This window comes from Eubalaena glacialis, chromosome 9 (assembly GCF_028564815.1).
Source record: "Eubalaena glacialis isolate mEubGla1 chromosome 9, mEubGla1.1.hap2.+ XY, whole genome shotgun sequence".
Lineage (NCBI taxonomy): Eukaryota > Metazoa > Chordata > Mammalia > Artiodactyla > Balaenidae > Eubalaena > Eubalaena glacialis.
Window position 1 is genome coordinate 59,602,771 of NC_083724.1, and position 13,606 is coordinate 59,616,376.

The 13,606-nt window shown below is 38.5% G+C and overlaps 1 protein-coding gene across 8 annotated transcripts in view; it reads right to left on the reverse strand.

Moving 5' to 3' along the window:
• PTPRD (protein tyrosine phosphatase receptor type D) overlaps positions 1 to 13,606 on the reverse strand; it is a 542,415-nt gene that overhangs the window by 146,597 nt on the left and 382,212 nt on the right. For 4 of the 8 annotated variants that reach the window (XM_061200424.1, XM_061200423.1, XM_061200421.1 and 1 more), the window contains 3 exons: positions 9,846 to 10,433; positions 9,312 to 9,409; positions 8,205 to 8,464 (listed from right to left, as the gene is read on the reverse strand). In XM_061200424.1, the coding sequence (XP_061056407.1) occupies positions 8,205 to 8,464; positions 9,312 to 9,409; positions 9,846 to 10,433 (946 nt within the window). Of the gene's footprint in view, positions 1 to 8,204; positions 8,465 to 9,311; positions 9,413 to 9,845; positions 10,434 to 13,606 lie in introns of all 8 variants that reach the window. The other 4 variants (XM_061200419.1, XM_061200422.1, XM_061200417.1 and 1 more) reach the window with 1 other exon arrangement.

The window sequence follows — 13,606 nt, forward strand, 5'->3', positions numbered from 1 at the left end:
CCCCTGAGGATACTGCTTTCTTTGCGGACTTCTCACGTGGTGGCTGTTAATTTATTCCTCTGCCCATGAACTTCAGGTTTAGGGTTTGGGTTTCTTTCCTGGTTCACTGTTGCTTCTTGCAGATATTTTTTCCTCCACCCTTTTGCTAAAATCACAATAAGCCCTCCTTTTGGAAGCTCATACAATTCAGCTATGCTATGGTCTTCTCTTACTGATTTCTGCCATCTACCAACCTCTTCAGAATCTTTCCTTCATGGAAGTTTTTGTTTTGTTTTGTTTTTCCCAGGGTTAACAGTCTTTTTTTTCCTCCCAAACTCTGCCGTCATTTTGGGTGACTTCAACCTTCAGAGGGCTGGCCCATGCACCACCCAGGGCTCTCAATTTCTTGAGTTCTTCTGTTCCAAAACCCACATCCTCCATTCTGCCTTAGCTAAAATCTGATAGCCTTTCTCTGTGCCTGAACCCAAGGAGCTGAATACAGCTTGAGAAATAATGCACAGGGTAGAATGATGCCATAAGTTCATATTCAGCAAACTCAAACAGGCCTTCAGCACTGCCTGGCAATACAACCACAGCTTCTCTAGTTACCTAGTCCATCCAATCTTCACAATAAGTTTTTCACACTTTCTCACCTGGCCTCAAATCTTGGACATACATGCCTCTCCACTAGAAGATGGCCTTCGCTCTTATATACAGAGAAAAGAAAAAGATTTAGACAAGCATTCCCTCATCGTCTAACAAACTACAAGCCTCCCTATATCTGAGTGCAAACCATAATCTTTCCTATCGGTACCGTAGAAGGGCTGACTACACTTTCCAGAGCCAATTACTTTTTCTTGAATTGGGTCCTGCATCTCACTCTCTTAGGATGTTTACCATATACTATACCCCTTGTCTCCCATATATCTCGATTTCTCCATCCTCGTTGGATTCTATCGATTAGCTTTCAATCCCTGGCAGGACAAAACAAACCACATCCTGCTCCAGTCATCACTTTCTCTCTCGCCTACCTCTTACTGCCCCAGTTCTGAGAAGAGCTGTGTGTTCCTGCTGTTCTCCATGTCTTTACCTTCCATTCACTTCCCAGTCAGCTGTGCTCTAGCTCCTGCCTCATCTGCCCATCTCACCACCTTCACCTGGGTCGTCAGTATTGCATCAAAAGGAGAAATTTTCACTCTCTTCGTACTTGATCTTTTATCAGAATCTGAGTATTCATAACACCCTCCATGAAACATATTCAGTTCTTTCTCTGTATCCAACTCTCCTGGTTTTCTACTTAAACCTCTCACCATGTTAACCTTATTTCTTTAGCAGGATTTATTACCTGCTACCCAGCTTTTCAACGGTGGAGTTCCTCAAGGATCTAGCCAAGGATTTGTCTTTACTTCCTCTTTTCTTCCCATGTGATCTCATTCCAGCTCAGGGAATCAGTTATCCCCTAGATGCAAATGATTTACAGATTCACATCTTCAGCCCAGAACGCTCCTCTGAACTCCACAAGTTTATCCCCTTCCAACTTTATGTCTCCATTTCTATGTCACAAAAGTACCTCAAATTTACTGTGGTTAAAATAAAACAAAAAATACGCGTCCAAAAGTAATCCTCTTCCAATATTGCACCATGATCCATTTTAGGGCACATGCTGTAAACCTAGGTGTTATCACTGACAATCTGCATTAACTCTCTCCCTCTCTCATACCCAAACTACCGCTAGGTCCTATTACTTCCAAACTATCTATAGTGCATTCACTTCTCCCCATCTCTACTGCCACCGCTCTGGCTTCATTCCATTGTCTCATGCCTGGGTTGCTCCTAACTTTGTCTCCTAATTTTCTCTCTCCATTGAGTTAAACTCCTTTAGTCCAGTCTCTGAAATTTTCATTTTGCAATAGAAAATTAATTGTAACATTTCCATTTTTAAAAATATTTCCATTGATCCTCATTTGTCTTAGAATAAAGACCAAAGGCATTATAAGACTCAGCAGGACCCTGCCTGAATCCATCTCTCTGTGCTCTCTGAGCTACGCCCTGGGGGGCTTTTAGTTTCTTGAATTGACTTGGTCCATTCTGTCTTTGATCATTCTGTACCATCTGTCTAGAACCTTCTGTCACTCCCAACAAATCCCAAGTTATCTTCTCTCTTGCCTCAAATAGCAACTCACTTTTTTACTTCCTAACTCAAACCTTCCCTGACCTCTGCTTAGACCAATGACCCCTATTACATGGTCTCAATGAACCATTTTTAGTCCATAATTTTCTTATACGTTTAAGACATATTCATATACTTAGAAACACATTCCTAAAGCAGGTACACATATAATTTCCCCAAATTTGCTAACGTTGCCATTTTATCACTGAGTTCTTTTTTCACTGAAAAGTGGAAGTGGGTGAAGCAGGTAACTCTTGGGGATTTATGCCTCTCCTAGATCAGGAAGTCAAAAACATTTTGAGGCCCTTCTCTTGCACTAGAACTTTCCAACTTGAAACCTCATCAAGCTTTTCTCTTTTCTCCAAACCAGCCTCATGACATGCCTAAATGTCTTTTAGTTACCAGCAAAGCGGTGATCTTAGTTCTCATCTCATGCAGTATTAGGTAAGGTAAGATGACTCTGTAAAGTGAGGAACTAACATATACCCTGCAAATTCATATCAACCAAATCATATGAACTGAAAGAACTTGCTTGAAATGCAAAAAAAAAAAAAAAAATCGCTTTTGGACATAGAGCAGCTTCCCATATGGGTAAAATTAAACTTTATACTCTGTTTGCCTGTCTAACTCAAGCCTGAAGTTTAGCCTTCAAATACCCTTTTCAACACAGACCTTCACTATTAAACTAATGGAAAATAACTTGAGAATCAATATATCTGGAAAGCCCTCGACTACTTATAAAGTAAGCTGTGTTTTCCCAGTATATTAGATTTAATTAGACAAGTTAAATATAACCTTCAGAATTTTAATTATCCTATGTAAAGTTTTACTAATTTTATTTAATATGTTATCATCAAGGGGCCCAGTTCCATATAATTATATGGGAAGGTGAGCTCTGGTCTTCGTGGCAGTCCCACTTCAAATTCTGGCAGGCTTTTTGTATTAACAGTCCATACTAGCATTCTCCAACTCATTATTTAACTGGGAGGTCAAAATTTGTCTCAGAGTTTAATGATGAATGTCATGCCTTGAATAATTTTTTGATTTTTTTTTTTTTTTTTTTGGCTTTGGTCATTTGGGTATATATTGTTTAAATCAAATTAATTAACCACAGGAAAACCAAAGCAGGTTGAATGATCTTTCTAGTTTCTCTGTTTAAATTAAGGTTTCTAATCTTTTAAACTATGTGTTGTCAGACAAGTTATTAATTGTCTTAAGCCTCATTTTCCTCATTTGTAAAATGGCAGGTGATAATGCTGACTGTGGCTAGCCTCTCCCTTTACCTCTCCTCTAAATTCTCATGACAATCTACTGATTTTATTGTTCCACATTTAACATACATTTCCATAATCTGTGGCCAAGTGCATGTACTAGATTCCTCTTGGTTCTAAGGTTTGTCTGGGGCAGTCCTATTGACATCTAATTGTTATGGAGTTCTTAAATGTTTAGCAATTGTCCTAGGAAAAAATATCCTGGTTTGGTCAATCATTTTATGGTCACAGAGGCATGGTTGGGTTCAACATGTAGACTCTGGAGCCAGACTGCCTAAGTTCAAATCTTTCCTCTCTGGTTCTGCTATTGTGTTGCCAGGGCAAATTAGTATACCACCTTATAGCTTCGTCAGCTGTAAAATGAAGAGGACCCTTGGTGTGAAGATTACAGCAGTCACTGTGTGCAGTGTCCTTTGAAGAACACCTAGTAAGTCCTCTGTCCCTATTAACTATTAGCAGTATCAACTCTATGATCTTGGCTGGGCCACTTAGTGTCTTTGGGCCTCACTTTACTCACCTGTAAAAGGGGAGACCACCTACCTCACAGGGTCATTGTGAGACTTAAGTGAAATGCTCTAATACCTTCAGTAAATTGTAAAGCTCTATACAAATTTAAGCCTTTACCACTTCAATGAACAAACATATGATGCATGAATTAAACATTAAACAGCTTATACACACGGAGCTGCTAATGGTGGTGCATGTGTGTTATGAAACAACTTTGCTTCCAAGAATGTCTTTCTTTAAAAGAAAAAGTAGATAATAAATTTAAAATTTTATAAAACGCCCTTGTTCTTCATTTCTATTTTTCATAAACATGAAATGGTTGCTATGGAGTTAATTTACATTGGGTACCTTCTGGCAGCTTTTTCTCTGAGTACAATCTGTGTGGTGCTTTTTTTTCTTACCAACCAGAGTAAAACCCTGCTCTATAGAGTCACAGAAGTCCTCTTTGTCACCACAACTTGCTTCTGACAGATGGTGGCATTGCTAGAGTTTCTGACCAGCATTCTGCCCCCAAATGTATTCAAAGAGAAGGTTGAAGCCCCACAAAATTCCTGGTACTAGAACCTGCAGTACCAATGTGGCTGTTTCCTGAAAAATCTGGCCCTTCGCTGAGGGAGCTCCCAGCTTCTCCACACAAAAACCAAGTGTGAAATCACAGAAGCAAGGAGCTATGTCTGCATTATGTTTACAAGAGACAGATTTATTTTCAGATGGTGAGGAGTTTGGAGGTGGGGATCAAGACCTCTCAATTATCTTGGCCGGAAATGAGGAAAGCTTGGTTTCTGTTGATAAACAAAACAGCCCTTCAATCATCAAAATTGTATTTTGATAGAAAAACAAATTGGAAGCATCTTTGTAGCTAGCTTTTACCTAAATACAAGTTAGCAACCCACCCCAGAGCTCTGGAATCGATTCTGTTTTCTCCCTTCATTTCTCCCTTACAATACTTAACAAAAAGCTCCACTCTAATTTCTGAACTGCAAGTGGCACCACATGGCACACAGCTTCTTGTCATATTTGACGATGCCACATGAACCAACCTAGAAGACTGGATGGGTAACCTGACGCTATTATCCCTTTAAAAAACATAGTGAATATGAATTATCTAGGGATTTTTGCTAACAGGAGATTTGCTTTTCATTTCTTATGGTTCTTATACTTTTCCCTAGTTTTGTCTTTTGCTCTTGTCTTTTCCCCAGTTTTGTCTTTTGCTCTTGTCTTTTCCCCAGAGTGTTTAGAATATATTTCTGGGAATCTTTACTTCATTTCTAGAACAGGGTTTTTTCCATAATGGTTTGCTTTCTTTTTCTGTTTTGTAATAGTCTCTGATCTTTGTTACCAAAGTTTTATCCCTTTTCTTTGACTCCCATGTCAAATATTACAAAGAAGAAGTACATAAATAAAACAAAGAAAAATTGAACAAGCTAAAGAAAAATACTGAGAGAGAAACTATATTCTGCAATATTCTCAATTCATTCAGAGGTTGGGAAATGAAAAAGAAGTCTATCACCAATGGACTAAAATGTCATTTCCCAATAATGTCTAAGACATTCTACCAAGCTAATTTGGTAAATAGCCATTACAATCTTTTTTTTAATATATAAAGAAAAGTTTTGAAATCTAAAAGTAAAAACTACAGATTATGTGACACTATTTTCATCTTTTATCTACTCTTTCCCTGAATAGACAGTACATGTTTTTAATAGACTCAATTTATAGCCCATATAAACTATATGGACTGTTCCTTCATTGTTTGCAACTATTTTACCTTCTCTAAATCTTTCTCATCATTCAAGACTTATTAGATATCAGCTCCTTCTGGATATCTCCCTTGACATGCAAGTTGGGCTAGAATTCTGTATTTATGTTTCTACAGTACCTGGCAGTACTTGCTCCATTATATTCTTATTATCTATTTCCTGTATCTGTTTTCCCACTGTAAGGTAGGGCTTTATCTCAATCATCTTTCTATTTCCAGACCTAGTGCTGGCAGTACAGTATGTCTAGAGTACATGTTTGTTGGATGCCAGCTGAGAAGTCTTAATGGATAGGTAAGATGTGGACGAATAACAAGTGCTAGTCTTTGTCTTGCTTGTGCAATATCACATGTGCTGTCCTCTGCCTGAAACAGCGTCTCCCCACCCCCACTCCCATGGACCAGCTTATTGTGATTCTTTAAGCCTCAGCTTAGATGTTGCTTTTTTTCAGGGCCTCTTCCCTGAACTACTAAACTGGGGTTGGGAGCTCCTCCTGTGGCCTCCCCTATCCAACTAACTTTTGGTATCATAGGACTCCACTCCACCTGACTCTCTACTTGCCCAAATTCCCCAATTACCTACACTATGTAAGAGCCATGAGAAAGTCAGCATTCTCTCCACTGAATTCCTGCAACATTGTCTGGCACTATGGTGGAAGATCAAACAATATCCATAGAATATTTAAACAAGAGAAAAATAAAATCTCCCTTTCATACTAAATTTTGTTGGAATCAAAATCACACTAATATTCCATTCTTCTTTTTAGTTTTCTAAATGATAGAAACAGAAGAGTGGACAAAAATGGAGACTAATATAAATGGAGACTGATTTCACTGATACCTCATGTAAAATGTACACAAAATTAAACTCATTAATTTCCTCCTGATCTTTCATCCTTCAGGATGAATGGCAGCATCATTTATTTTGTCATCCAAGCTCAGACCTCAGAGTCATCTATGACATTTTCCTCTGCCTTGATTCCTCCATTAAGACAGCTGCCAATTCCTACTGCCTTGTCTGCCTCTGCATCCCATTTCCACCATCACCATCTCACTTCAGAATCTTGTTACTTGCCTAGAGTCAACTAACTGCACAATGACTGCCCAAAACTTTTCTCTGTGGTGCTCCAATCCTTCCGACATGCCTTCAGGAGCCATCTTCCCTCAGAACTTTCCTAAATTATGTCACCAGATTGCTACTAAATGTAAAGGCTCCAACCATCCATAAATTATGTATAAGTGCCTCTGCTTGACCTTCAAACCTTTCATAGCAAGTTTCATGCAAACTTGATCATGTGGGATAGAAGAAATGACAAAGGGTATAGTCTTATCCCAAGCTGGGAGCACAGTTCCTAACATGCAGCAGACACACAATAAATATTTCCTAAAATGGAAAAGAAGGAAACTTGGGTATTACACAGATGATATCATGCCACTCTCCTGCATAAAGTCCTTTCATGGATTGTCACTATCTACAGGATACAGTTCCAACTTCTGAGTACAACTGGGCTCTTGTATACCTGCCTCTCACTACTCTTGCCCTGGCTCTCTGAGCACGTGCCTTACGGAATCACTTGCTTCCTTTACTAATGAGCCTTTGCATACGATTTCCTCCCTCTGATTTTTTGGTATGCCTCTTATTTGTCCTTCAAGATTAAATTCAGAAACTTTCTTGACCCATTTCATTCTGGATTAGCTACTGTTAAGATAGAGTATGACTCTATCGCTAGCACGTATTACATCTGTCTATTTCTCTGTATTCCTCACTCTATGGTAAACTCTTTGAAGACAGGGACCACATCCTCTTTTTTTGTTCTCCAGGGTCTACCACAGTACTCATACTTAATATACTTTGGTGAAAACACTTTTTTTCTTCTACTGGCTACCATCAACTAGCTATATACAACCAACAAACTACTTAATTGACTGGATTTAATTTCCACTTCAGCCCCATTGGCCTCTACACTGTGCTCCATCCAAACCAGAAAAAATTACATTTTCTAGCTTTCATGTTTCTTCTAATGTCATCCTGAACTTTAACTTGTTGAAATTTCTCCCATCTTTCAGCACACATGTAAAACAGCAGTGTCTTATACTGTTTTTTTTGTATCCAATTTCCTAAAGTTTCTTTTAGCATTGTAGTATTTTCTAAGAATTCCTCACAATTACAGTAACATTCGCCAAATATCAGTTATGCGACTATTCACATTATTCTATACACTACGACGTAAACTTCTTTATGGTAAGGTTCATGTTCTATTTGTCTGTCTCTCCTAAATTATATCATTTCTGGAACGTAAAAAAACACTCTCATTAATGTTAAAGTGGTGAGAATCTGTGTCACAATGAACTCTAGAACACAATGCAACAGAACTTGAATAACAAAACTGTGAGTCTGCAGAAGACTCTCACTCTACATACAGCAATATAGTCTTTTATGACCAAATATTCCCGAGATTTAACCTTTTTTTCTTGCTTACATGCATTTCTATCCTTCAGCCCTAACCTTCGATCAACTTACTTTATATTCTCATTTGCAGGTACTTCGGGCAGTTGCACGGTAATCATGCCATCCAAGTTGGTCTTCCCAATGAAGGCAGGCTTGGTACGTAGAACATCTGGTGCAGTCTTTGCGGTTACCCTGTGCTGCAGCCCCCCAGCACTGTTGCCACGATTTGTCAGCACAAATGAATATGACTTCTCAGGCTTCAGGTTGACAATTAACTTCTGGGTAGCTCGGCCATCCACTTCTTCTACCATTTTCCCATCATCATAAAGAATCTAGAGAGATACAACCAATCAAAGAGATTTGGTTATCAGTCAGGCAATGAATATTTTCTAACTAATATGGTACTTGCTTATGGAAAATACATATGGGTCATTTCTAATTTGGGGCATTTCCTAAGCCCATAAGTGCTCATAAGTTCTAGAGATGGCATCAATTTTCTTTTGTTTCTTATTGTGTAATGATACAATGTTTCTAAGTCTATCAAAAATACACAAAGAAATGTACAATAGCTTAACAATATTTGGCCCGTCAGTTGTCTGTGATCTTAAGGGAATGTTCGCAGAAATGCTCTAGGTTTCAATGCATCATCCACACCACTTTTTTCCAAACACTTCCATTCTTGTTCCCAAATATATTTTTACTTTCAAAAATGTTTCTCTATTCTTTCTTTCACAGACTTGTACTTCTTGCTAACATTTGCCAATATCTCTCAACGGGAAACTAAAGTTTAAAATATTCAAAGAATTCAGGCCAATTAACAAATTACTTAAATCGCAGGATACTGCATTACAAACAGGTAGAAACCATGTAAATTTCATTTCCTGATGAAAAAACAAAAGCACTAGCTTAGATGTAAAAAGTTCAACTTGGAAGTGCTAGGTGACCCACAAAGAATGCCGGCCCTGGGTTTGAGCTCCTGCCTCCTCTTGAGAGGGGAAAGGTCACACTGCCAAAGAGCCTGACTCAGTCTGTTATGTGAAAGCCACATAAGAAGAGAGAATAGCAAGTATGTGTGGCTGACTCAAAGCAGTCTGTATGCTTTGTAAGTAACTTACCCAAGTGACCTGCCCCCTCCACTTTTACCGGTGATATCTTCTTACACATTAGAAAACAACTTACTTTGAAAGGCATGGCAGAATTATAATTCTCTGGAATCTCCCAAGACAGTAGCACTGAAGTCTTCATTACTGCTTTGACATGAAAATTTTTTGCAAACACTGCTGGAAAAGGAAAAACAGTGTATTTAAACTACTCCTAAAAACGTATGACTTGTCCTTTTCCACGGACGGGAGGGCTTAAGCTAGATGCCGTCTACTTTGATCAGACAGAGAAGTGTGATTTGCCTACCTGTTAAGAGCATTCATTTTAACACCTCATTCTCATAAAGATCTCTGCTTTCTCTCCCATTCAGTCAACTATATTGTGTTTTCCTTACCTGAGAACATTGGGGTGCTGTCAGCCAGACTTGCTTGGCATTCTCTAACTGAGATCTAAGGCATCCAAAACATATTAAGTTTTACATACTTTACCTTTTTGCTTTTGCTGAACCTATTCATATGAATGGGCCGATCAGTTATTTATAGCTTCAAAATACTGATTTCCAAAGACCGACATTCCTTTAAGGGAGAAAGGCCGTAAGCAGACAAATCCTACCTTGATCCACAGGCAGTGTCCTGAACTGGACACTGGGACTATACGGCCCGGGGCCTTTGCTCGTGTGAGCACGTACTTTTACATCATATGTGGTATCTGGTTTTAAGCCACTGAGTGTCAGAGTGGTGTCAGCTGGAACAATGAGCTGCTCCATTGGAAGAAGAGGGATATTGATATCCCTATACAGAAGGGTGTACTTGGTGATAATGCCATTTCTCTCTGCCAGGACAGGCGGCTGCCAAGATAACTGGACAGAGGTTGACGTGCTGCCTTCTGAGTGGAGGTTTTGAGGGAATCCAGTTGGGACTTCTTCTGGAACAGAAATCTCCTTCACCATCTCCTCCCCAAAGCCCACTTTGTTTCTGGCTGAGAGCCTGAAGATGTACGATGCTCCTTTGTGGATGTCTGTCGCTGTGAAGTGATCTTCTTTTTCGGAGAACTCAAGAGTAGTGAGTGGCTCCATATCCTTCCGGCCAAATTTTAGACGGTAGCCCTGGAGGGGTCCAAATGTGTCCACAGGGGGGTGCCACTGAACGAGAGCAGTATTCATCTGAGTGTGGTTAATCACAAGCCGGGGTCTCCCTGGAACTGGAGCACACAGGAGGGAGTGGTGAGACCACCCTACATGGGTGTTCGCATTTCAATCACTGATGAACGGGAATGCCACTCCACGGGCATTTCCATGCCTTTACTTATAAAAAAAGCCAGGGCTTGGTCTATATATCTTTGTGGAAACATGCTCCTTCTCATACTCTTTTAAGGTAGGGTGAGATATTAGAATTTGATAATGGACAGAAAATAGGAATTATTATTGAAATGATAATTTAAGGAGATTTTTTTAAACATCTTCACATTTCGAATCTTAATACATAGAGGTTCATGCCGCAGAGAAATGAAGCTCAGTAAGGATTAGCCAATCAGGTACAGCTAATAAGAATAATAATTAAAATATATTTAATTACTGGGTACATGCAATGTACCAGGCACTGTACTAAGAGCATTACATGTAGCATCTCACTTGATTTACATCCTTCACTCCTGACTATGTGCCCTGCTTAGTTATTATCTTCACTTTGTATAATAAAAAAATGAAACAGAGAGATAGAAAACTGTGCAGTTAGATGCGTAATAAGTGAGGATGCTATGAGACAAACATAGGTCTGTCTGAATCCACAGCCCAAACAACTTAACTAGTATGTTGATTATAAGTTTAAAAAAAATAAAAAAAAAGGTAATGTAAAATAATGTTGCTCTGACTTACTGTGGATCTAATTTGCATTTTTTGTTTATACCATCCACATCAGTCATCCTCATCAAGTTTTGCATCTAGTAAAATAGGAATTATATTAAGACCTACCCCATATTGTTGTTATGAATATTAAATGAGGAAATGCATGTAAAAGTCTTAGAACAGTGTTTTACATTTCATTAATAATAATAATTATTAATAATCAGAATATTAAGGTTTTTGTGGTCAGGGGCTAAGTACATAATTTCTTTTCAAGTTAAATGAGTTAGATATGTGAATTGGTCTAATATACTCAATGTATTATTACAACCGTATTTTTTTTTTTTTAACAAAGAGTAATCATTCCTGGAATCCACAGACAAGGACGGTGGTAAACAACACAGAGCCAGGAGTTTCTTTGGAAATAGTCCAAAGATGAGGGAGGGGAAAAGAGTATTACCAGAATTAAAAATAAGTTAATAGAAAGGGGAGAGAATATGGTCAAAAGGGAGGAAAGCTTACACTAATGGCAATGAAAAATACACAGGCAATGAAAAATAGTATCATAGGGATGTAGATATAAGTTAAAAACAAAAACGAACTAGAAAGACGTTGAGATAATATACAGAATATTAACTTCAGAAATTACTTGGTTAACCTGCTCACTATATATTTCAGACCCCAGTAGTGGTGTGCTTTGTCCAAGAACACATTCTTTGTGATATTTCTATCCTTAACCAATGAAGTAATATAATAGTTTTGTTTCACATGTTGGATAAGTTCATAGTAAGTGGGTTCATCATGTGTGGGAAAATAGTTCCTGAAGTTTTTAATGGCAATTATATACACGTGTTGAAGGTTGACCCACAAACCAAACCAATCCAAACCAAAAACTGTAGACTCACTGTTTCTCATGGAAAGGTGTATCCGATATCTTACTAACCAACTAAGAAACTCTCAGAACAAACCAATTCATGAGTTGGTGAGTGCTTGAATTATTCCATTTATTTTTATTTTAAATATATTTAAAATTATATTCATTTAAAAATCACTTTAAAATAGAGATTGGCAAGTATCCTTAATTTCTCTCTATGTGTGTATAGTATTTACATGATTTGCCCATTAAAATATCAATGACGTCAAGAATTAAACATCTGAGATTCTGCTGAGAAAAAAAATGGGCCTTTCAGCAGAAAATACATCCTTCAATAAACAAAACCTGGTTGAAACTTTTGGGGAAAAACATAACAATTAGGTCTCCACATTTTCCATGGACAATATATTTTATTAAAAATATTTATCAAAAGTTTTCAAAATTATGGTTATGAAGAACTGCATCATAGTAAATACACTGTGCACCTTGTTTCTATAAGATGCATGTAAAGGGAGGATAAATAAAACAATTTAAAATTTCCTGCAACCACAAATATAGGTTGCATTGTAATAATATTCGTCAGCCATATATGAGTATGCTTTTATTATCTGGTGTTTCACTTCATAATATTGCTATGGTACAAATTTGGAGAAATTTAACAAACTCGTAAATTCTAAGAAAAAAAGATCTCATGGCCTTATGCAAATGTACATCTATTCTTCTGTGACAGTCAAAGCTTAGGTTGCACTAATGCCTTTTGTTTTTGACGCTGGCATGCCCTTTCTTGTTCTGGGATATAAACACTGTGGGCTTGGTATCATGAAATCGAAGTAATGCTCTAGAAGTAAGAACGTCAGTTCTGATCTACTGGTTCCCACTGCTGTGCCAGAAGCACCTCGGTCTGCTCTCCACTGCCAAGACTGTCACTCCTTTCCCTGGCAGAAGTTTCACTAAGCCTGAAAACTATGAGACAATCAGCCTGGAAGCAACAAGATGCACTAGTGAAGGATTCAAGAAAGAAATGAAAGCTGAGGCAGCTAGAGGAAGAACTCCCAGCATTGCCTCAGGAGAGGCTAGCCACATGAAGGGAACACCTAAAATCTCCCCAAATGTGTGAATAGTAGATGCAGTTTAAATAAGCTAGGGTAAGGGTTATGGACAGTTGTGGTATTTCATCCAGGGAGTAACAAGTAGAAAAAAGGGAAAAGGAATGAGGAGAGTTCTACAACATTGCATGAATGGTTAAAAAGAATTCTCCCAAACTGCACATATTGGCAATGGTTTCCATCTCTGGCTTCCAGAAATTCTATGTATGAAACATTTACCAACTACTCACTTTGTGTAAGGACTTATATAATGGCATGCAGGCATTTGGGTGGGAAAATAGAAGATGGATAATGCAGGGCCCTTGTCCTCTGATCAGTGCATACTCCAGGTGGAGAAATGAAGAGGACCAGTAGACGGTGCTGCACGTGGAGTTGGGTCCAAGGTTCTAATGCCTTAGGGTTATTGTGTGGACCACTTTTAAAGGCCATGCAGTGGCAGGGTCAGTGGGTCTGCTTACTCCAGCCTAGGAGCTGGAGGATTGGCAAAAGGAAAGAGTCTTAAACACTTACTCTGGGAGTTGGAGGTCATTTTTAGCAGTGTGTTAGTGAACTT